The 27,133-nt window shown below is 36.5% G+C and overlaps 1 protein-coding gene across 1 annotated transcript in view; it reads right to left on the reverse strand.

Moving 5' to 3' along the window:
* Window positions 1-27,133, reverse strand: part of sgip1b (SH3GL interacting endocytic adaptor 1b) — a 67,909-nt gene that overhangs the window by 28,412 nt on the left and 12,364 nt on the right. The window contains 7 exon segments of the mRNA XM_061896887.1: window positions 5,747-5,758; window positions 8,357-8,368; window positions 8,468-8,643; window positions 16,199-16,256; window positions 19,486-19,542; window positions 24,975-25,020; window positions 25,587-25,650. Coding sequence (XP_061752871.1) covers window positions 5,747-5,758; window positions 8,357-8,368; window positions 8,468-8,643; window positions 16,199-16,256; window positions 19,486-19,542; window positions 24,975-25,020; window positions 25,587-25,650 — 425 coding nt within the window.

Here is a 27,133-nt window from a genome sequence, read left to right on the forward strand (position 1 = left end):
CTAAAGACTGATCGCACAGTTCCTGTCTTCACAATAAAAGCGCCGCTCCATCGCGCCTGCGCTAAGAAAATAAGAGTCTCCGAAAGCCAGCGCAAACAAGCTAGCAAACTACGAAGTTTGCCGCCAATGTATTTCTTGTAAAGTGTTTAAAAACGAATATGGAAGCTGGACAGATAAGATGCCCAAAATCAACTACTATCATGTGTTATTAGACAGAAAAGAGGAACTTTTTTTCTCTCCCATTTGAAAACGTGGACGTCTGAGTCCAATCAATGCGAGTCATCAGAATCAGGTACTACACCAACTTATATTCTTGTCTTCATGAAAGATAGGAATCTATAAGTTAAACATGCTTGTATATTCATTAAAACACCTTCAACATGTGAACAAAAACGGCAAAATAAATACATATAAATGATATACTAAATATATATATATATTTATATATATATATATATATATATATATATATATATACATACATATATGATTTGTGTGTGTATGTATGATATGTGTGTGTATAAATGATATGTGTGTGTATAAATGATATGTGTTTGTATGTATATATGAGGTAGATCTCCTCAACTTGGTCATTTACTAAGTAATTGATAAACGTTGAAAAACTTATTGGGGTGTTACCATTTAGTGGTCAATTGTACGGAATATGTACTGTACTGTGCAATCTACTAATACAAGTTTTAATCAATCAATCAAATCAATGAATGCTTACTGAGGCTATGGTGCTGTTAAGTTATTGTGGCTCAATGTGCCATTTTTTTTATTTTATTTTAATGCACTATTATTTGATATATATTATTGTTTTAGTTGCTTAAGAGATATTCCTGGCTCTGAATTTGCTCGTTGCTATTTTTATGTTTTTGTGCATTATTTGTTGCCGTAATCAGGTTACTCATCAGTTACTCAGTACTTGAGTAGTTTTTTCCCAACATACTTTTTACTTTTACTCAAGTAAATATTTGGGTGACTACTCCTTACTTTTACTTGAGTAATAAATCTCAAAAGTAACTGTACTCTTACTTGAGTACAATTTCTGGCTACTCTACCCACCTCTGCGCATTTGAAACAAGATGCTACCCATTTCCAGTTCCTGGAAATCAATACCCGGACTCAACGCTACATTTGTGACTTTATAAACTTTTTTTTTATGTATCATTTAAAAAATTATGACAACTGTGCTTTCCAGTTGTTCTCACCTATTACAAAGTAGACCTTGCATATCATTACAATTCCATTATGTTGCGCCCTAAAACGCCTTTATGCTGTAAGGGTTGTGCTTATAACTCGCCAGCTGTTTGATTGTAAACATTCGTCCTAGTTGTACTTTTCATGACCAAGTTTGGAGATGTTGAAATCGCCATGTGGAATCGTTAATGCTAATCACTTTGAAACAACGTTGCAAAACAGTTGTGTTTGTAAACTGACGTCTAGCGTTGGATCCACGTTGTTGCTCTGATCAAATTTCAATGGTGAAATTGACGCAACAACCTGACATTAGTTAAAGGTCACCAAAAAGCACGTTGTATTTGTGTTGGAGAATATTGGTTGGGAAATGATCAAAATTCAATGATCAAATGGTCAGAACCTGACAATAATTAAACATTGTCAAAAAGTATGTTGTTTCAACGTTGTATTTGTGTTGTAGAATATTGGTTAGGAAATGACCAAATTTCAATGTTAAATCAACGTCAGAACACAACAGTGATGTAATGTCGTCAAAAAGCATGTTGTTTCAACGTTGTATTTGTGTTGTAGAATATTGGTTGGTAAATGACCAAATTTCAATGTTAAATCAACATCAAAGCCTGACATTGAATAAAAGTAATCAAAAAGCATGTTGTTTCAACATTGTATTTGTGTTGTGGAATATTGGTTGAGAAATGACCACATTTCAATGTTAAATCAACGTCACAACCTGACATTGAATAAATGTCATCAAAAAGCATGTTGTTTCAATGTAGTATTTGTGTTGGAGAATATTGTTTGGGAAATTATCAAAATTCAATGATCAGATGGTCAGAACCTAACATTGATTAAATGTTGTCAAAAAGCATGTTGTTTCAACGTTGTGTTTGTGTTGTAGAATATTGGCTGGGAAATGACAACATTTCAATGTCACATAAATGTCACAACCCAACATTGAATAAATGTCATCAAAAAGCACGTTGTTTCAACATTGTATTTGTGTTGTAGAATATTGGTTGTAAAATGACCAAATTTCAATGTCAAATTAAAGACCTACTGAAATGAGATTTTCATATTTTAACAGGGATAGCAGGTCCATTCTATGTGTCATACTTGATCATTTCGTGATATTGCCATATTTTTGCTGAAAGGATTTAGTAGAGAACATCGAGGATAAAGTTTGCAACTTTTGGTCGCTAATAAAAAAGCCTTGCCTGTACCGGAAGTAGCAGACGATGTGCGCGTGACGTCACGGGTTGTGGAGCTCCTCACATCTGAACATTGTTTACAATCATGGCCACCAGCAGCGATAGCGATTCGGACCGAGAAAGCGACAATTTCCCCAGCGAGGATGAAAGATTTGTGGATGAGGAAATTTAGAGTGAAGGACTAAAAATGAAAAAAAAAAGGGAGAAAAAAAAGGCGATTGCAGTGGGAGCGATTCAGATGTTAGACACATTTACTTGGATAATTCTGGGAAATCCCTTGTTTGCCTATTGTGTTGCTAGTGATTTAGTGAGTTAAATAGTACCTGATCAAGGAGCTCTTTGTATTATTAGGTCTATCAGTGCTAAATATTATAAATTTATCACTCTCCTCGGGCACTGTTCCCCAAGCATTCAAAAAAGCGGTTATTCATCCTCTTCTTAAAAGACCTAACGTCGATCCTGACCTCATGGTAAACTACCGACCGGTGTCTCACCTTCCCTTTATTTCAAAAATCCTCGAAAAAATTGTTGCGGAGCAGTTAAATGAACACTTAGCGTCTAACAATCTATGTGAAACCTTTCAATCCGGTTTCAGGGCAAATCACTCCATGGAGACAGTCCTCGCAAAAATGACTAATGATCTATTGCTAACGATGGATTCTGATGCGTCATCTATGTTGCTGCTCCTCGATCTTAGCGCTGCTTTCGATACCGTCGATCAAAATATTTTATTAGAACGTATCAAAACATGAATTGGTATGTCAGACTTAGCCCTGTCTTGGTTTAACTCTTATCTTACTGATAAGATGCAGTGTGTCTCCCATAACAATGTGACCTCGGACTACGTTAAGGTAACGTGTGGAGTTCCCCAGGGTTCGGTCCTTGGCCCTGCACTCTTCAGCATCTACATGCTGCCGCTAGGTGACATCATACGCAAATACGGTGTTAGCTTTCACTGTTATGCTGATGACACCAAACTCTACATGCCCCTAAAGCTGACCAACACGCCGGACTGTAGTCAGCTGGAGGCGTGTCTTAATGAAATTAAACAATGGATGTCCGCTAACTTTTTGCAACTCAACGCCAAAAAAAACGGAAATGCTGATTATCGGTCCTGCTAGACACCGACCTCTATTTAATAATACAACTCTAACATTTGACAACCAAACAATTAAACAAGGCGACACGGTAAAGAATCTGGGTATTATCTTTGACCCAACTCTCTCCTTTGAGGCACATATTAAAAGCGTTACTAAAACGGCCTTCTTTCATCTCCGTAATATCGCTAAAATTCGCTCCATTCTGTCCACTAAAGACGCCGAGATCATTATCCATGCGTTTGTTACGTCTCGTCTCGATTACTGTAACGTATTATTTTCGGGTCTCCCCATGTCTAGCATTAAAAGATTACAGTTGGTACAAAATGCGGATTGATTGATAGTCGGAGGGGTTTGGCCACGGGTGTGTTGACGCCAGTCTCTGAGGGAAGTCACAAAGCTGCAGCAGGACAGAAGCTCCGCTGATCTCCGGTAAGAGGCGACTTATTACCACAATTTTCTCACCAAAAACTGCCAGCTGACATGTAGTCAGGACCCAACTTCGCTTGACCGCTCTGTTCCGTAGTAAAGCTTCAGCTCCGGGAATTTTAAACAAGGAAACACCGGCTGTGTGTGTGTGGCTAAAGGCTGAAAGCTTCCCACCTCCATCTTTCTACTTTGACTTCTCCATTATTAATTAAACAAATTGCAAAAGATTCAGCCACACAGACGTCCAAAATACTGTGTAATTATGCGATGAAAAGAGACGACTTTTAGCCGTGTGTGGTGCTGGGCTAATATGTCCCCTCCAACCAATAACCTCACAAACACGCGTCATCATTCCGCGACGTTTTCAACAGGAAACTCCGCGGGAAATTCAAAATTGCAATTTAGTAAACTAAAGCGGCCGTATTGGCATGTGTTGCAAAGTTAATATTTCATCATTGATATATAAACTATCAGACTGCGAAGTAGTAGCTTTCAGTAGGACTTTAATGTCACAACCTGACATTGAATAAAGGTCAAAAAGCATGTTGTATCAACGTTGTATTTGTGTTAAGAAATTACCAAATTTCAATGTTGAATCAACGTCGAAGCCTGACATTGATTAAACGTTGTCAAAAAGCATGTTGTTTCAACGTTGAATTTGTGTTGTAGAATATTGGTTGTAAAAATGACCAACTTTAAATGTCAGGTTAAAGTCACAACCTGACTTTGAATGTGTCAGGCTTGCCCCTGACAGTTTGTTTGTGTTCTAGTTTTTTTCCTCTGTGTCTGTAATATTTCCTGTCAGTGCTCTTATTTTGTTGGTTTCCTGTCTTTCTCCCTGAGCGCTGTTTCCCCCTCAGATGCGGCTGATTGGCACCTGGCCACACCTGGTGTCAATCAGCCTGGCCCTATTTTTACCTGCCTTTGTCCTCCAGTCAGTGCTGGATTATAGTCGCTTCTATATATATTTTGTGGGTTCTTCCGAGGATGTTGTAGTCGTAATGATTTGTGCAGTCCTTTGAGACATTTGTGATTTGGGGCTATATAAATAAACATTGATTGATTGATTGATTGATTGACTATATTGTCGCTCCTGTCGTGTCGTGCCAATATCAGTTCTACTTGTCCTTCCTACTGGGCCTGTCATTGCAGCGTAGCGGTAAGCTATATTCGTTAGATGTTTGTAGCTTACTGTTTTTTTGTTCCCTGCTTCCAGTTTGTTTTCATATTACAAGTGCGACTTCCGTTTTCCTGCTCGCTACCCGCTAGCTTCCACGCTAGGCCCTTTTGTTTTCTAGCTCCCATGCTAGTTCTTTTAGTTTGTTATCCGCCTGGTGCGCGCTTTTTGTTTGTACCCTTTTGTTCGGTTTTGTCTTAGCGTTCAATGCCTGCCCCCTTCTCTGCATCTTGGGGTTCGTCACAAACTAACTCTGACAGAATGAACATCAAACATTGTTGTATTTGTGTTGTCGAATGATGGTTGTAAAATGACCAAATTTCAATGTCATATCAACGTCGTTGATTAAACGAGGTGAAAAGTAGGGCGGTACTCTACAGGTACAGGTGTCACGTGCGCCTGAGATTAAGTCATTAAGCCCAGCAACCCGTCCAATTATAGATAGCAGGGTACATTTTGCCAGAAGGGATTTCATCAAACATTTTTCAAAGTTCATTTTTTTCGCACCATGTCCTCGAGTAAGACTTAATGCATGCAGAGGTTGGGACTTGTGTGGACATAGTGCACTTCCCCCTGCAGAAGACGTGACAACACACACACACACACACACGCACACACACGCACACACTTACCGGGCTGCGTCTCTGAGACCAGCAAAAAGGAAGAGAGAAGAGACCTGGGTCAGAGAGTGAGTGACAGATCAGTCAAGATGGACGTCAACACAAATGTCAGGATGCTCAGCAGCACAAAAGTTTAGAAAGACAACATTGGGACACCGGAACCCTGGTGCAACCTTAAACTAGCACTCCTAAGACTCAAAAGGGACCCGCTCATGAAAGGGTTTTGAAACATTTCAACAACTTCACATTCATAATGTTTTATTGCCTTCTTGTCAAAAACAAGTTGTTGTTTTTGGGTTTTTTTATAATGACAAAATGCTAAATATGCAATATTTGTAAAAAGTAGGTAATTAAAGACGTGGCAACTGTTAGTGTAACCAAGGTTTGTGCACTATACCAGTGCTAGTATAGTATCATGGTACTAATGAACGAAAAACGGTACTATAGTCCGTTTGAAAAGTACCGCTTCCACATTTTAATAATTTATTTATTTATTTAACGGGCATGATGTCATGTCATGACATGACTGGTTTTAGGAGCAGCGCACACACACAGAGTACTTACAAACAGACACAGTGTGTAGACAGAAAAGGGAGAACGGACGCATTTTGGTGTAAAAAGTCAAGATAAAGGTAAAGTTATAACACTGAAACACCCTCAGGAAGAGCTAGCGGCTAATGTCCATCCGCAGGGTTTTAGCTACTTCTAGATCACTAATCCTGGCCTCTGTGGTGACTAATAACGTCAATTTCTAACAAGTATCGTTATTACCGCAGGACGAGGAATAGCTAAACATGCTTCACTAAACACCGTAGGAGGAAACAATAGCTCACCGACATCACAATGTAAACAAACGCCAAGGGTGGATCTACACCTGACATCCACTGTAATGATACCAAGTGCAATAGGGTTTGTAATCAATACTACCATGGTTACATCGATATTTTTTTTCCTTTTTGAAAAATTCGTATTATGTTTATAAAGTCAGTAAATACGTCACTGGACACATGAAGACTTTGAATATGACCAATGTGCGATCCTGTAACTACTTGGTATCGGATCGACACCTAAATGTGTGGTATCATCCAAAACTAATGTCAAGTATCAAAGAAGAGAAGAATAAGTGATTATTACATTTGAACAGAAGTGTAGATAGAACATGTTAAAACAGAAAACAGCGCGACACCTACCCTTTACATCAGTATTTCTGAACCACATTATTATTGGTTTATTAGGTATTATATTTCATTGTATGATCCTGTAACTACTCGGTATGGGATCGACACCTAAATGTGTGGTATCATCCAAAACTAATGTCAAGTATCAAAGAAGAGAAGAATAAGTGATTATTACATGTGAACAGAAGTGTAGATAGAACATGTTAAAACAGAAAACAGCGCGACACCTACCCTTTACATCAGTATTTCTGAACCACATTATTATTGGTTTATTAGGTATTATATTTCATTGTATGATCCTGTAACTACTCGGTATGGGATCGATACCTAAATGTGTGGTATCATCCAAAACTAATGTCAAGTATCAAAGAAGAGAAGAATAAGCGATTATTACATTTGAACAGAAGTGTAGATAGAACATGTTAAAACAAAAAACAGCGTGACACCTACCCTTTACCTCAGTATTTTTTAACCATATTATTATTCGTTCATCTGGTATTATATTTTATTGTACGATCCTGGAACTACTTGGTATCGGACACATACCCAAATGTGTGGTATCATCCAAAACTAATGTTAAGTATCAAAGAAGGGAAGAATAAGTGATTATTACATTTGAACAGAAGTGTAGATAGAACATGTTAAAACAAAAAACAGCATGACACCTACGCTTTACCTCAGTATTTTTTAACCATATTATTATTTGTTCATCTGGTCTTATATTTTATTGTACGATCCTGTAACTACTTGGTATCGGACACATACCCAAATGTGTGGTATCATCCAAAACTAATGTTAAGTATCAAAGAAGGGAAGAATAAGTGATTATTACATTTGAACAGAAGTGTCAATAGAACATGTTGAAACAGAAAGTAAGCAGATATTAACAGTAAATGAACAAGTATATGAATCATAATTTTTTACAATTTGTCCCTCAGAATGTGTACAAAATAATACTGTAGGTGTATAAATGACACAATATGTTACTGCAGACTAATTAGGAGGGTTTGTTTGTTTACTTACTACTAAAAGACAAGTTGTCTATTATTTTTTAAGTACTAAATGACCATAATAAACATATGTTTCATGTACACTAACATTTTTTGTTACAATAAATAATACAATAATGACATTTTTTGTGGTCCCTTTTATTTAGAAAAAAGTATCAAAATACATTTTGGTAGCGGTACCAAATCGTGGTATGGAGACAACCCTAGAAGCATCATACATGTAACGCCTGTTTTGGACTGTAGGATTGCACAAGAGTTGTGCTCCAATGAGCCCAACTAACTCGTGTTGCGTTTGAGTGCATCACGGAACACACACGCCAGACACAACCATGCAGCTCAACTGCTCACCTGAGGCACAACATGAGGCTTCAGAAATCTCATGCAAAAAAAAATAAAAGGAAAGAAAACGGTGACGTTTATTTTGAAGGGCTTACCGGACTTCTCTTCTACAAGATCACAGAATCATCGTGAAGGAAAAAACATGGAGAAAAAGAAGATGTCTTGAAGTGTTCCGTGATGAACTGCTTTGTGTGGCGTTCACTCACCAGAGACGGCGAGAGCGCCAAACCTCCCACGGAGGCTTTGAGCTCGTCCACGGAGGGAGGCACGCACCGGGCACTCTCCGCCACCAGGGGCCTGATCTTGATGCGGAACATTGTCTTGCCGTCCTCCTCGTCCTCTGAGTCGCTGGAGGAAAAGAAGTGCTTCCCTTTGGCAGCTGGTGGACATTTGTCAAGGACAAAGTAGGGTCCTCGGAACTCCAGCAACCCACATGGCCTCCTGACCTAAACCCTTGTCTTGTAGAACATTGCTTGGGAATTGACCACATTTCAATGTTAAATCAACGTCACATCCCAATATTGATTAAACGTTGTCAAAAAGCATGTTGTTTCAACCTTGTTTCTATTGGTTGGGAAATGACCACATTTCAATGTTAAACCAATGTCACAACCTGACGTTGATTAAACGTTGTCACAAAGTATGTTGTTTCAATGTTGTATTTGTGTTGTAGAATACTGGTTGGGAAATAACCAAATTTCAATGTTAAATCAATGTCACAACCCAACATTGATTAAACGTTGTCAAAAAGCAGGTTGTTTCAACGTTGTTTATATTGGTTGGGAAATGACCAAATTTCAATGTTAAATCAACGTCACAACCCAACATTGATTAAACGTAAAATAGCATGTTGTTTTAACATTGTTAAAAGGGGAAATGACCAAATTTCAATGTTAAATCAACGTAACAACCTGACATTGATTAAACGTCGTCACAAAGCATGTTGTTTCAACGTTGTATTTGTGTTGTAGAATATTGGTTGTGAAATGACCAAATTTCAATATTAAATCAATGTCACAACCCAACATTGATTAAACTTTGTCAAAAAGCATGTTATTTTAACGTTGTAGAATATTGGTTGGGAAATGATCAAAATTCAATGTTAAATCTACGCTACAACCTGACAATGAATAGACAAAGTCAAGAAGCATGTTGTTTCAACGTTGTATTTGTGTTGTACAATATTAGTTGGAAAATGACCAAATTTCAATGTTAAATCAATGTCACAACCCAACATTGATTAAACGTTGTCAAAAAGCATGTTATTTTAAACGCTGTCAGAAAGCATGTTATTTAACATTGTAGAATATTGGTTGGGAAATGATCAAAATTCAATGTTAAATCAACATCAGAACAGAACGGTGATGTAGTGTCGTCAATAGGCATGTTGTTTCAACGTTGTATTTGTGTTGTAGAATATCGGTTGGGAAATGACCAAATTTCAATGTTAAATCAACGTCACATCCCAATATTGATTAAACGTTGTCAAAAAGCATGTTGTTTCAACCTTGTTTCTATTGGTTGGGAAATGACCACATTTCAATGTTAAACCAATGTCACAACCTGACGTTGATTAAACGTTGTCACAAAGTATGTTGTTTCAATGTTGTATTTGTGTTGTAGAATACTGGTTGGGAAATAACCAAATTTCAATGTTAAATCAATGTCACAACCCAACATTGATTAAACGTTGTCAAAAAGCAGGTTGTTTCAACGTTGTTTATATTGGTTGGGAAATGACCAAATTTCAATGTTAAATCAACGTCACAACCCAACATTGATTAAACGTAAAATAGCATGTTGTTTTAACATTGTTAAAATGGGAAATGACCAAATTTCAATGTTAAATCAACGTAACAACCTGACATTGATTAAACGTCGTCACAAAGCATGTTGTTTCAACGTTGTATTTGTGTTGTAGAATATTGGTTGTGAAATGACCAAATTTCAATATTAAATCAATGTCACAACCCAACATTGATTAAACTTTGTCAAAAAGCATGTTATTTTAATGTTGTAGAATATTGGTTGGGAAATCATCAAAATTCAATGTTAAATCTACGTTACAACCTGACAATGAATAAACAAAGTCAAGAAGCATGTTGTTTCAAAATTGTATTTTAATGTTAGATATTGGTTGGGAAATAACCAAATTTCAATGTTAAATCAATGTCACAACCCAACATTGATTAAACGTTGTCAAAAAGCAGGTTGTTTCAACGTTGTTTATATTGGTTGGGAAATGACCAAATTTCAATGTTAAATCAACGTCACAACCCAACATTGATTAAACGTAAAATAGCATGTTGTTTTAACATTGTTAAAATGGGAAATGACCAAATTTCAATGTTAAATCAACGTAACAACCTGACATTGATTAAACGTCGTCACAAAGCATGTTGTTTCAACGTTGTATTTGTGTTGTAGAATATTGGTTGTGAAATGACCAAATTTCACTATTAAATCAATGTCACAACCCAACATTGATTAAACTTTGTCAAAAAGCATGTTTTTTTAACGTTGTAGAATATTGGTTGGGAAATGATCAAAATTCAATGTTAAATCAACATCAGAACACAACGGTGATGTAATGTCGTCAAAAGGCATGTTGTTTCAACGTTGTATTTGTGTTGTAGAATATCGGTTGGGAAATGACCAAATTTCCATGTTAAATCAACGTCACAACCCAACATTGATTAAACGTTGTCAAAAAACATGTTATTTTAAACGCTGTCAGAAAGCATGTTATTTTAACGTTGTTTATATTGGTTGGGAAATGACCAAATTTCAATGTTAAATCAACGTCACAACCCAACATTGATTAAACGTAAAATAGCATGTTGTTTTAACATTGTTAAAAGGGGAAATGACCAAATTTCAATGTTAAATCAACGTAACAACCTGACATTGATTAAACGTCGTCACAAAGCATGTTGTTTCAACGTTGTATTTGTGTTGTAGAATATTGGTTGTGAAATGACCAAATTTCAATATTAAATCAATGTCACAACCCAACATTGATTAAACTTTGTCAAAAAGCATGTTATTTTAACGTTGTAGAATATTGGTTGGGAAATGATCAAAATTCAATGTTAAATCTACGCTACAACCTGACAATGAATAAACAAAGTCAAGAAGCATGTTGTTTCAACGTTGTATTTGTGTTGTACAATATTAGTTGGAAAATGACCAAATTTCAATGTTAAATCAATGTCACAACCCAACATTGATTAAACGTTGTCAAAAAGCATGTTATTTTAAACGCTGTCAGAAAGCATGTTATTTTAACATTGTAGAATATTGGTTGGGAAATGATCAAAATTCAATGTTAAATCAACATCAGAACAGAACGGTGATGTAATGTCGTCAAAAGGCATGTTGTTTCAACGTTGTATTTGTGTTGTAGAATATCGGTTGGGAAATGACCAAATTTCAATGTTAAATCAACGTCACATCCCAATATTGATTAAACGTTGTCAAAAAGCATGTTGTTTCAACCTTGTTTCTATTGGTTGGGAAATGACCACATTTCAATGTTAAACCAATGTCACAACCTGACGTTGATTAAACGTTGTCACAAAGTATGTTGTTTCAATGTTGTATTTGTGTTGTAGAATACTGGTTGGGAAATAACCAAATTTCAATGTTAAATCAATGTCACAACCCAACATTGATTAAACGTTGTCAAAAAGCAGGTTGTTTCAACGTTGTTTATATTGGTTGGGAAATGACCAAATTTCAATGTTAAATCAACGTCACAACCCAACATTGATTAAACGTAAAATAGCATGTTGTTTTAACATTGTTAAAATGGGAAATGACCAAATTTCAATGTTAAATCAACGTAACAACCTGACATTGATTAAACGTCGTCACAAAGCATGTTGTTTCAACGTTGTATTTGTGTTGTAGAATATTGGTTGTGAAATGACCAAATTTCAATATTAAATCAATGTCACAACCCAACATTGATTAAACTTTGTCAAAAAGCATGTTTTTTTAACGTTGTAGAATATTGGTTGGGAAATGATCAAAATTCAATGTTAAATCAACATCAGAACACAACGGTGATGTAATGTCGTCAAAAGGCATGTTGTTTCAACGTTGTATTTGTGTTGTAGAATATCGGTTGGGAAATGACCAAATTTCCATGTTAAATCAACGTCACAACCCAACATTGATTAAACGTTGTCAAAAAACATGTTATTTTAAACGCTGTCAGAAAGCATGTTATTTTAACGTTGTTTATATTGGTTGGGAAATGACCAAATTTCAATGTTAAATCAACGTCACAACCCAACATTGATTAAACGTAAAATAGCATGTTGTTTTAACATTGTTAAAAGGGGAAATGACCAAATTTCAATGTTAAATCAACGTAACAACCTGACATTGATTAAACGTCGTCACAAAGCATGTTGTTTCAACGTTGTATTTGTGTTGTAGAATATTGGTTGTGAAATGACCAAATTTCAATATTAAATCAATGTCACAACCCAACATTGATTAAACTTTGTCAAAAAGCATGTTATTTTAACGTTGTAGAATATTGGTTGGGAAATGATCAAAATTCAATGTTAAATCTACGCTACAACCTGACAATGAATAAACAAAGTCAAGAAGCATGTTGTTTCAACGTTGTATTTGTGTTGTACAATATTAGTTGGAAAATGACCAAATTTCAATGTTAAATCAATGTCACAACCCAACATTGATTAAACGTTGTCAAAAAGCATGTTATTTTAAACGCTGTCAGAAAGCATGTTATTTTAACATTGTAGAATATTGGTTGGGAAATGATCAAAATTCAATGTTAAATCAACATCAGAACAGAACGGTGATGTAATGTCGTCAAAAGGCATGTTGTTTCAACGTTGTATTTGTGTTGTAGAATATCGGTTGGGAAATGACCAAATTTCAATGTTAAATCAACGTCACAACCCAACATTGATTAAACGTTGTCAAAAAATTTTTTTATTTTAAACGCTGTCAGAAAGCATGTTATTTTAACGTTGTTTATATTGGTTGGGAAATGACCAAATTTCAATATTAAATCAATGTCACAACCTGACATTGATTAAACGTCGTCACAAAGTATGTTGTTTTAATGTTGTATTTGTGTCGTAGAATATTGGTTGGAAAATTACTAAATTTCAATGTTAAATCAACATCACAACCCAACATTAATTAAATGTTGTCAAAAAGCATACTGTTTAACGTTGTTAAAATGGGAAATGACCGAATTTCAATATTAAATCAACGTCACACCCCAACATTGATTAAACATTATCAAAAAACATGTTATTTTAATGTTGTAGAATATTTGTTGGTAAATGGTCAAATTTCAATGTTAAATCAATCAATCAATCAATCAATGTTTATTTATATAGCCCCAAATCACAAATGTCTCAAAGGACTGCACAAATCATTACGACTACAACATCCTCGGAAGAACCCACAAAAGGGCAAGGAAAACTCACACCCAGTGGGCAGAGAGAATTCACATCCAGTGGGACGCCAGTGACAATGCTGACTATGAGAAACCTTGGAGAGGACCTCAGATGTGGGCAACCCCCCCCCCCCCTCTCTCCTCTAGGGGACCGAAAGCAATGGATGTCGAGCGGGTCTAACATGATACTGTGAAAGTTCAATCCATAGTGGCTCCAACAAATCAACGTCACAACCTGACATTTTTTAAACGTCGTCACAAAGCATGTTGTTTCAACGTTGTATTTGTGTTGTAGAATATTGGTTGTGAAATGACCAAATTTCAATATTAAATCAATGTCACAACCCAACATTGATTAAACTTTGTCAAAAAGCATGTTATTTTAACGTTGTAGAATATTGGTTGGGAAATGATCAAAATTCAATGTTAAATCTACGTTACAACCTGGCAATGAATAAACAAAGTCAAGAAGCATGTTGTTTCAACGTTGTATTTGTGTTGTACAATATTAGTTGGAAAATGACCAAATTTCAATGTTAAATCAATGTCACAACCCAACTGTGATTAAACGTTGTCAAAAAGCATGTTATTTTAAACGCTGTCAGAAAGCATGTTATTTTAACGTTGTAGAATATTGGTTGGGAAATGATCAAAATTCAATGTTAAATCAACATCAGAACACAACGGTGATGTAATGTCGTCAAAAGGCATGTTGTTTCAACGTTGTATTTGTGTTGTAGAATATCGGTTGGGAAATGACCAAATTTCAATGTTAAATCAACGTCATAACCCAACGTTGATTAAACGTTGTCAAAAAACATGTTATTTTAAACACTGTCGGAAAGCATGTTATTTTAACGTTGTTTATATTGGTTGGGAAATGACCAAATTTCAATATTAAATCAATGTCACAACCTGACATTGATTAAACGTCGTCACAAAGTATGTTGTTTTAATGTTGTATTTGTGTTGTAGAATATTGGTTGGAAAATTACTAAATTTCAATGTTAAATCAACATCACAACCCAACATTGATTAAATGTTGTCAAAAAGCATACTGTTTAAAGTTGTTAAAATGGGAAATGACCGAATTTCAATATTAAATCAACGTCACACCCCAACATTGATTAAACATTATCAAAAAACATGTTATTTTAACGTTGTAGAATATTTGTTGGTAAATGGTCAAATTTCAATGTTAAATCAACGTCACAACCTGACATTTTTTAAACGTTGTAAAAAGCATGTTGTTTCAACGTTGTTTATATTGGTCGGGGAATGACCAAATTTCAATACTAAATCAACGTCACAACCCAACATTGATTAAACGTTGTCAAAAAGCATGTTGTTTTAACGTTGTAGAATATTGGTTGGTAAATGTTCAAATTTCAATGTTAAATCAACGTCACAACCTGACATTGAATAAATGTCATCAAAATGCATTTTGTTTCAACGTTGTATTTGTGTTGTAGAATTTTGGTGGGCAAATGACTAAATTTCAATGTTAAATCAAAATCACAACACAACATTGATTAAATGTTGTCAAAAAGCATGTTGTTTCAACTTTGTTTATATTGATTGGGAAATTACCACATTTCAATGTTAAATCAACGTCACAACCCGACATTGATTAAACGTCATCAAAAAGCATGTTGTTTCAACGTTGTTTATATTGGTTGGGAAATGACCACATTTTAATGTTAAATCAACGTCACAACCTAACAATGATTAAACGTCATCAAAAAGCATGTTATTTTAACGTTGTAAAATATTTGTTGGTAAATGGTCAAATTTCAATGTTAAATCAACGTCACAACCTGACATTTTTTAAACCTTGTCGAAAAGCATGTTGCTTCAACGTTGTTTATATTGGTTGGGAAATTACCAAATTTCAATATTAAATCAACATCACAACCCGACATTGATTAAATGTTGTCAAAAAGCATGTTGTTTTAACGTTGTTTATATTTGTTGGGAAATGACCACATTTTAATGTTAAATCAACGTCACAACCTGACAATGATTAAACGTCATCAAAAAGCATGTTGTTGTTTTTTTAATGAGTGTGTCAACGTTGTATTTGTGTTGTAGAATATTGGTTAGAAAATGACCACATTTCAATGTTAAATCAACGTCATAACCCAACATCTAAAGTATGCGCCAGAGAAGACACAATTAAGCCCAGTAACCTCTCCAATTATTGCAGGCTAGATTTTGTTACAAAGGGATTTCATCAAAAATGTTCACTACATTATTTTTCTGTTGGATATTGTCATTACTGCCACAAAGTGGTGGAAAAGTGTACTACAACTGAGTACGAACCACAGCTGAGGATCACATCTTTTCTGGCGACCCAACAATGGACCCTGGCCCTATGGTTAGTGCTCCGGTGTTCATCATCAACACGTCTTTCAACAGAGAGATTACCGGTGAAAGCAGCGAATGGTTTTTGGGGCGAGACTCCGCCCACTGCTGTCCAAAAGGATATCATCACCTTCATCCCCAGGACGGAGGCTGAAACCCTCGTCGTCCACGTCTGGCGAGGCCTGGAGACCACAGGGGAAGAAATGCTTGAGTTGTGGAGCAAGCTGTCCGGCAAAAAACATGAGACTCACGGGTTTTAAAGTTCATCTTTTGGCCACACCGCTAATAATTTAGCCCGGCATCGGTTTTAGCGGGCCAAAATTTTCAACTAAAATAACATCTTGGTCATCGTACAGTCAAACATTGCATGTCACAAACTACCTCACTTCCACACTGTAAGTTGCTACTTTTTCCCTACGCTTCGTACCCTGCGGCTTACAAAACGGTGCGGCTAATTTAGGGACTTTTCTTCACTGGCGGCCATAATGCAAATAGCTCTCATTAAACACAAAGACACTTATTGTTTGTGCTGTGGCGCCATCTTTTGGACGACTTGGCTCACTGCAGGTGCTGCTGGGTTATCCCTTACAGTGGTTCCGGCTGGTCAAAGCTTTGAACCGGACATACAAGTGCCGTTTCGTCTTCTGGCCGTACATAGCGTTTCTACTTGTATGAATTCTTTATTCATCACTCCAAGCAACGTTTGCTAGTTTTACAATATAACTAAAACCATATTTACTTACTAAAGCATCCAAAATTTGTGATGTCTGTAGGAGCGTTTTCATGCATATTTGTACACGCTATCATAATGTAATCAAGCTAGCGTCTTTAGCATTAGCTAATATGCTAACACATTTACGAGTGTCTGTGTTAGTATTATTAATTTACAGCGGCATTCTTTTTCAACTGTTTCACTTTCACAAATTCCTCAGTAAATTCAGCAAAACGTCACCGTGGAGTTATTGAGTCTGTTTAGCTGATTGGAGAGCTAGCTTACGCAGCTAGCGGGTCCATGACCATGACTTCTGTTTTGTTTGATCGGCCGATTTACTGCCTTGCTACGGACACAATTAAGGTATGTAAATAAGCATTTACTAAATATTTCAGTGTAAATAACTCATTTCACAACATATATACAGTATCTGCGACTAAAATATAGGAAAAATGTTTTTCTTATGAAATTTAGTGGGTGTAGCTTATATGCCAGTCTGCTTTGTAGTCTGAAAAATACGGTAATCTTCCACCAAATGTGGGTGGGGGGGTATGTTATTTTTTAGACTAACAGATACTACATTGTTTAATTTGGAAACAATTAAGGTATGCAAATAAACATTTACAGGTTATTTATGTGTAAATAACTCATTTCACAACGTAGATATCTGCGACTTTTAGTCAGGTGTGGCTAATAAATGGAGAGAAAAAAATAGTTTTTTTGTGAAATTTATTGGGTGTGGCTGATATACCGGTGTGCTTTGTAGTCTGGTAAATATAGTAATCTTCCACCGAATGTGGAAAAAACATGTTGATTTGTAGACTAACAGATTTATGATCTACATTTACAAAGTATTCCTGTGTAAATAACTGATTTCACAACATGTATATCTGCGGCTTAAAGTCCGGTGTGGCTAATATATGGCAAACATGTTCTTCTTATGAAATTCAGTGGGTGCGGCTTATATACTGGTCTGCTTTGTACTCTGGAACATTTGGTAATCCTCAACAAATGGGGGGGGGTAATCGGTAATCTTCCCCCAAATGTGGAAAAAACATGTTACTTAGTAGACTAACAGATACTACATTGCTTCATTTGGAAACAATTAAGGTATGGAAATAAACATTTAGAGAATATTTATTTGTAAATAACTAATTTCACAACTTATAAATCTGTGGCACATAGTGCGGTGCGGCCAACATATGGAAAAATATACTTTTTTATTCTTAAATTTAGTGGGTGTGGAAAATATTTAGTTTTTTTCTGCTTATCAATCAGTGGAATTGAGAGCCAAAAGAAGGAATGTCACATGTTGACTCAGTCCCCACTCCCCAGTAAGACTGCAAAATAAGTCACCATGGGGCCAGAGTAAGTTGTATGTGCGAGCATTTGGTTAAAAAAAAAAAAAGGTGGGAATTTTTTTTTTTTAGAAAGAAGTCATAGCGAAGCACAAAACACATATATATATTCATATATATATATATCTATATCTATATCCATCCATCCATCCATCATCTACCGCTTGTCCCGTTCGGGGTCGCGGTAGGTACTGGAGCCTATCTCAGCAGCATTATGTGCACACACACACACACACACACAAACACACATATTTATATATATATATATATATATATATATATATATACATATACATATATACATACACACACATATGTATGTATATATATATATATACATATATATATATATATATATATAAACATATATATATATACAAATATATATATATATTTGTATGTATATATATATGTGTATATATATATATATATACAAATATAAATATATATATATATATATATATATATATATATATATATATATATATATATATATATACATATTTACACACATACATGTTGGTCATATGTATATATGAATATATACATATAAATATATAAATATATATATAAAAATATATACACACACACATATATATGTGCACACACACGTACGCACACACATATCCATCCAGCCATCTTCTACCGCTTGTCCCGTTTGGGGGTGCTGGAGCCTATCTCAGCTGCATTATGTACACACACACATACATATATATATACGTATATATATTCATATATAGAAATATATTTATATATACATGTATATACAGTATGTATGTGTATATATATATATATATATATATATATATATATACACACAGTATATATATATATATATATACATACATACACACACACACACACACATATATATACATATATATGTTAGTCATATATATATATACATATATATATTTATATATATATGCACACACACACACATATACACGCACACACACACACATATACACACACACATATATATATACATACATATATATGTACATACATATATACAAACATACATACACACACATATATATATACATATATATATATACATACATATATACATACATACATACATATATATATATTTAAATATATATATTATCAAATTGATTAATTTTTTGAACTGATCAAGAGTTGTTACATTGATCAAGAATCGCGAATCATTTGAAAATGTATTTTTTTTGACACCCTTAGTGCGTACATTTGAATTTTGAAAGACAGCCTCCTAAATACTTGTGAGAACAGGCCCCCTGGCTCGGCCGCTAGAAGCACCGATTGCACGTACAAACCACCGTCAAAGACCAAGGCGAGCAAGTAGTAAATACTCACATAGCGATCCCAGTCAAACTCCCCATAGAAACCATTTGGAGCTCCATTAGACTTTTTCTGTGCAAAATGACAACAATCAGGCTCAACATCAAACATGTATACAATAAGAGTATTCTGACAGATGAACTGTATTCACAATGACTGTCAACAAACAAGCTGCCAGTCAACATGTTCTCACAATCATTTAGTGGAAAGTCAGTCCAGAAAATGAGCCAACCCAGACAACCTTCCCTGGTCATGGTGCAGGTGCATGGTGCAATTCAACCAGCACACAAATTCGACAAACAAGGTCACACAAAACCCAACCCGCTCATTGAGCTTGGAGGATGTTATACAACAAAAAATATAAATGACAGCCATTTAAATCTATTACAATGCATGATAGGAAAAAAAACGAAAAGCACTCGCTCCACACTTAACCATGTTTGGCACATTTTAGCTGCTTGACATTTCTGACAGAATACACAACTTTATGGAGGTCATCCCGGACGTGAACGAGGTAGGAGTCAAATAGTCATACTCTTAATGTGCAATTATATTCATTATTTGTCATTGTATTACCATACTAATATGCACTCATATATATTCATTAACAGTCACTTTGCATGCAGTCGGATTTTGCCCCCCGCCCAAGTTTTTTGTGCCCAACGCGGCCTCCGAGTCAAAAGGTTTGGACAACACGGGCGACATCTATTGGCACGCCAAAGAATCACTTAAATAGTCATACACAGTGTTACTGTTCAAACTGTGAGCTAAACTATGAAATATACTTGTTCAATAAAACCACTGCTTTGTTTTTAACAAATGCTTAGGCCTACTACTCTACTGTATTTTAATGTTGTCATTATGGTGGTACTTAATGAATACTTAGATCGACTACACTACTGTATTTTAATGATGTCATTACGGTGGTACTTAATGAATACTTAGATCTACTACACTACTGTATTTTAATGATGTCATTACGGTGGTACTTAATGAATAATTAGGTCTACTACACTACTGTATTTAATGTTGTCATTATGGTGGTACTTAATGAATACTTAGGCCTACTACACTACTGTATTTAATGTTGTCATTATTGTGGTACTTAATGAATACTTAGGCCTACTACACTACTGTATTTAATGTTGTCATTACGGTGGTACTTAATGAATACTTAGGTCTACTACACTACTGTATTTAATATTGTCTTTATGGTGGTACTTAATGAATACTTAGGTCTACTACACTACTGTATTTAATGTTGTCATTACGGTGGTACTTAATACTTAGGTCTACTATATTACTGTATTTTAATGTTGGTCATTAAGGTGGTACTTAATGAATACTTAGGTCTACTATATTACTGTATTTTAATGTTGTCATTATGGTGGTACTTAATTAATACTTAGGTCTACTATATTACTGTATTTTAATGTTGGTCATTAAGGTGGTACTTAATGAATACTTAGGCCAACTACGCTACTGTATTTTGACGTTGCTCATTCTGCTGGCACTTGGAGAGAGTGTCTTTGCAGGGGACTTTGGCACCCAATGTTGAAGGTTAACGTGTACTAAAATAGGAGCAAACTTGATAGCACACACAAAGCTGATAGACTTAACGTGTGCACAGAGGATTGCGTGTCTTTAGTGAACAAGAAGCACAATATATATATATATATATATATATATATATATATATATATATATATATATATATATATATATATATACTGTATATATATATATATATATAATATATATATGTGTGTGTGTATATATAAATATGTATATATATATATATATATATATATACACACACACATATATATATATATATATACACATACATATGTACATATATATATATATATAAATATATATATATATATATATACATATACATATATAGCTTGCGCACTAATTGACTGAAAGAGCACGCACTTGGCGCGATGATGTCATGTTATGGATGGAAAAATGCATTTTTAGAGCATATGATTTGCCTGAGCGGCTAGGAGATCCCGAGTAACAAGCGCTTGCCTTGTTGCCTTTCCATTAAGAACAATAAACTAGTTTTTAGTATAAATTTGCTGGTTTCAAGAAACGAAATGCCGAGCGCATATTATTACGTCAAGACAATGGCACTAGCATTTACTTCATTTAAGAATATTTTTCAACACATTGAGGAAAATGGTTTCGCATGTTTTTTTTTCTACTAAGAAAAGTGCATTTGTTATTAGTGAGAATATACTTATTTTAAAAGGTATTTTGGTGTTCATTGAGGTGAGCTAATTTTACTTGTTTTGGAAAGCCTTGAGAAGCCAAATGTTCTTGTTCTATTGGCAGATAATTGTCCTTAGTTCAAGTACAATAACCCTCATTTTTGTTTGTTTTTTTCTTGTTTTTGTACACTGACTTTTTGCAGTGTGGTCTCACTATGCATTTATTCCTGAAACCTGGCATCTTTTTGCCTGCACAAGTGCATCAATATCAGGCACCATGTCAACTTTAAAATCTCATATAAGTACGTTGAAGAGGTTCATATAAGTGTTTATGCGTGAGCTTTGTCTTATTGACATTCAGAACTGAAACAAACTTAAATCACAGAGGTAGGTAGTCCCAAACAAGCACAACATTTTGCTGCCGTTGCTGTTAATTTAGGATAGCCTGGCAGGAGATACTTATAGAATGTGTCCAGGCAGACGGATTTCCCATTCACCTCCGTGAACATACAAACCCCGTTTCCATATGAGTTGGGAAATTGTGTTAGATGTAATTATAAATAAAATAAATGGCCCTGCGATGAGGTGGCGACTTGTCCAGGGTGTACCCCGCCTTCCGCCCGATTGTAGCTGAGACCCCAAAAGGGAATAAGCGGTAGAAAATGGATGGATGGATGGATTTGAAAATCATTTTCAACCCATATTCAGTTGAATATGCTACAAAGACAACAAATCTGATGTTCAAACTGATAAACATTTTTTTTGTTTGCAAATAATCATTAACTTTAGAATTTGATGGAAGCAACACGTGACAAAGAAGTTGGGAAAGGTGGCAATAAATACGGATAAAGTTGAGGAATGCTCATCAAACACTTATTTGGAACATCCCACAGGTGTGCAGGCTAATTGGGAACAGGTGGGTGCCATGATTGGGTATAAAAACAGCTTCCATTAAATACTAAGTTTGTAAGCAAATTGCCGAACAGTTTTAGAACAACATTTCTCAGCGAGCTATTGCAAGGAATTTAGGGATTTTACCATCTACGGTCCGTAAAATCATCAAAATGTTCAGAAAATATGGAGAAATCACTGCACGTAAGCGATGATATTACGGACCTTTGATCCCTCAGGCGGTACTGCATCAAAAACCGACATCAGTGTGTAAAGGATATCACCACATGGGCTCAGGAACACTTCATAAAACCACTGTCAGTAACTACAGTTGGTCGCTACATCTGTAAGTGCAAGTTAAAACTCTACTATGCAAAGCGAAAGCCATTTATCAACAACACCCGGGAACGCCACCGGCTTCGCTGGCCCCGAGCTCATCCAAGATGGACTGATGCAACGTGGAAAAGTGTTCTGTGGTCTGACGGGTCCACATTTCAAATTATATTTGGAAACTGTGGACGTGGTGTCCTCCGGAACAAAGAGGAAAATAACCATCAGGATTGTTATAGGCGCAAAGTTCAAAAGCCAGCATGTGTGATGGTATGGGGGTGTATTAGTGCCCAAGGCATGGGTAACTTACACATCTGTGAAGGCACCATTAATGCTGAATGGTCCATACAGGTTTTGGAGCAACATATGTTGTCATCCAAGCAACGGTATCAATGACGCCCCTGCTTATTTCAGCGAAACAATGCCAAGCCACGCGTTACAACAGCGTGGCATGGTAGTAAAAGAGTGCGGGTGCTTTCCTGGCCCGCCTGCAGTCCAGACCTGTCTCCCATGGAAAATGTGTGGCGCATTATGAAGCGTAAAATACGACAACAACTTAAGCTGTACATCAAGCAAGAATGGTAAGGAATTCCACTTTCAAAGCTTCAACAATTAGTTTCCTCAGTTCCCAAACGTTTATTGAGTGTTGTTAAAAGAAAAGGTGATGTAACACAGTGGTGAACATGCCCTTTCCCAACTACTTTGGCACGTGTTGCAAAAATAAAAATAAAGTTTATGAGTTTGAACATCAAATATCTTGTCTTTGTAGTGCATTCAACTGAATATGGGTTGAAAATAGTTTGCAAATCATTGTATTCCGTTTATATTTACATCTAACACAATTTCTCCAATAATATGGAACGGGGTCTGTTTTTCCTGTGTCCACTTTTCTCTTTTTCGACGAGGACATCTCGCTAATGAGGGTGTCAGGGCCGACGCGAAACAGGTGAAATTGCTGCCATCTGCTGGGTTTAACGGCGTCATTTTTTTCCGGGCATGGAAATGAATACCACCGAAGACAAAGCAACAGTTCTTATAACTATGTTGGACTGACAATGCCGATAAAATAACAGCAAAGTACAGAGAACGTCAGATGAACTGAAACTAGCTCAGTGCTGCTGCCAGCCACACTGGAGATTTTTTTTTATTTTTTATATTTGTCTATTTTATTATTATTTCTCATTTTATTTATTTATTTTTAGCCACATTGGAGCTTTTCATTATTATTATTATTTTTTAATATGTATTTTATTTAATTATTTTTTATATGTATTTTATTTAATTATTTCTTAGCCGACAAGGCGGCACATCGACGCCGTGACGCTCGAACATTGCAGCCAATGAATGACGGCCGTTAAAAAGCTACGTCATCACGCTCTTTGCGAGCGGTGCTGCGTTCGAGTCAGCTTAAGAAATCGCCTACTCTTCCACCCGGATAATGTCACAAGGATGTGTTCAAGTACCGATTCTGGGTACCGTTTGATTTGATGAAAGTACTCGGTACAAGTTTGACACACCTGCACTAAACCATGTGTGATGTCTGTAGGAATGTTTTCATGCATATTTGTACCTGCTATAATCGAGCTAGCACCAGCTAATATGCTAACACTTTTACAAGCATTAACTTACAATGACATTCTATTTGCAAAAACTCTTCAGTATATTCACCTAAACGTCAGCGTGGAGTTATTGAGTCCATGACCATGACTGACGTTTTGTTTGATCAGCCGTTTTATTGCCAAAATTAAGGGAGGTAAATAAAAGTTAACTAAATCATTCTGAGTAAATAACTCATTTCACAAGGCATACATCTGCCACTTATATACAGCCTGGTGCGGCTAATAGATGGAAAAATATATTTTTCTCCTAAAATTTTGTGGGTGTGGCTTGTATATGTCTGAAATATACCATAATTATCCTGCACAGTTGCCATATCTAGTGTGCTGTACGGTTATGACATGTATGACAGAGATGATGCACCACACATGATGATAGGACGGCCATAGGGACCGCAGCCAAATAAAACAGTGTAAAAAATAAGAGAAGAAAAAAAAATGTACATACATTTCCTTTCTTTCCACTTCCTGTTGCTTCTTTGTCAGGTGAGCTCCTGTTTCAGACAAGACAAAAATGAAGACTTACTCCTATGAACTCATGTGTCATGAACAATTTGACATAAAATTGTTGTAATGGTGACGTTTAAAAGTTGGATTGCAACATTATTCAGCTCATGTTGGAGTCCATGTTTGTGGTCATTCCCTTCAAGCGCTCCCAGAATTTTTGGTGTTCACCAGAAGGCAGCGACACATAGATGGAGAGAAGGGAACACCTCCGGACACACATGTTAATGCACCAAAAACTTCCATCAGGTTGGATGGGAACGGCTGCTCTTCACCCAGGATGTCTTTGTACATTGTTGCATTCATCTTTCCCTCTATCCTGACTAGTCTCCCAGTTGCTGCTGCTGAGAAACACCCCCACAGCATGATGCTGCCACATCCCTGCTTCACTGTTTGGTACTTTTGTTTTTTTATACATTTGCAAGACAAACCCAAAACAATTGGACATTATTATAATGGGGTGTTGTGTGTAGAATTTTGAGGATTAAAATGAATGCTGTACCATGAGAACATGTGAAGAAAGTGAAAGCGGCACAAGTCCACCAAGGTGACTTACGTGGTCTCTGGGTCCTTGTCTTTTCTCCGTAAGCCCAAGGCTTTCCTGGTTCGGTTTTTCAGTCCTGGCACACACACACATCAAAAAATATGTCATGAAGAGCGACGTTTAAATGCCACTACCAGGCCAACTGTGACCCCACTACCAGGCCAACTATGACCCCATTACCAGGCCAACTGTGACACCACTACCAGGCCAACTGTGACCCCACTACCAGGCCAACTGTGACCCCACTACCAGGCTAACTGTGACCCCACTACCAAGCCAACTGTGACCCCACTACCAGGCCAACTATGACCCCACTACCAGACCAACTGTGACCCCACTACCAGGCCAAATATGACCCCACTACCAGGCCAACTATGACCCCACTACCAGGCCAACTGTGACCCCACTACCAGGCCAACCATGACCCCACTACCAGGCTAACTGTGACCCCACTACCAGGCCAACTATGACCCCACTACCAGGCCAACTGTGACCCCACTACCAGGCCAACTGTGACCCCACTACCAGGCCAACTATGACCCCACTACCAGGCCAACTGTGACCCCACTACCAGGCCAACTGTGACCCCACTACCAGGCCAACTATGACCCCACTACCAGGCTAACTGTGAGCCCACTACCAGGCCAACTCTGACCCCAGTACCAGGCTAACTGTGACCCCACTACCAGGCCAACTGTGACCCCACTACCAGGCCAACTGTGACACCACTACCAGGCCAACTATGACCCCACTACCAGGCCAACTATGACCCCACTACCAGGCCAACTATGACCCCACTTCCAGGCCAACTGTGACCCCACTACCAGGCCAACTGTGACCCCAATACCAGGCCAACTGTGACCCCACTACCAGGCCAACTGTGACCCCACTACCAGGCCAACTATGACCCCACTTCCAGGCCAACTGTGACCCCACTACCAGGCCAACTGTGACTCCAATACCAGGCCAACTGTGACCCCACTACCAGGCCAACTGCGACCCCACTACCAGACCAACTATAACCGGTTGAAAAGTAGGTAATTGATTAGCCTTTTGTCTGTTGTTGTGTGTTGCTGCAGTGTGTTGGGTAATTAAATAAATCAAATAAATATTTAAAAAAAAAAGAACAAAAATACATCCAAATAAACTTGTTCATCAGCAGTGTGCCTTATAATCTGGTGTGCCCTATGGTCCAAAAAAATAGGGTATGTAGTTGACAGGGATCAACTACATTCATGATACTTAACATAGATCAACTACATTCATGCTACTTAACATAGATCAACTACATTCATGATACTTAACATGGATCAACTACATTCATGATACTTGACATGGATCAACTACATTCATGATACTTGACATGGATCAACTACATTCATGATACTCGACATGGATCAACTACATTCATGATACTTGACATGGATCAACTACATTCATGATACTTGACATGGATCAACTACATTCATGATACTTGACATGGATCAACTACATTCATGATAGTTGACATGGATCAACTACATTCATGATAGTTGACATGGATCAACTACATTCATGAT

This window comes from Nerophis ophidion, linkage group LG04 (assembly GCF_033978795.1).
Source record: "Nerophis ophidion isolate RoL-2023_Sa linkage group LG04, RoL_Noph_v1.0, whole genome shotgun sequence".
Classification (NCBI taxonomy): Eukaryota; Metazoa; Chordata; class Actinopteri; order Syngnathiformes; family Syngnathidae; genus Nerophis; species Nerophis ophidion.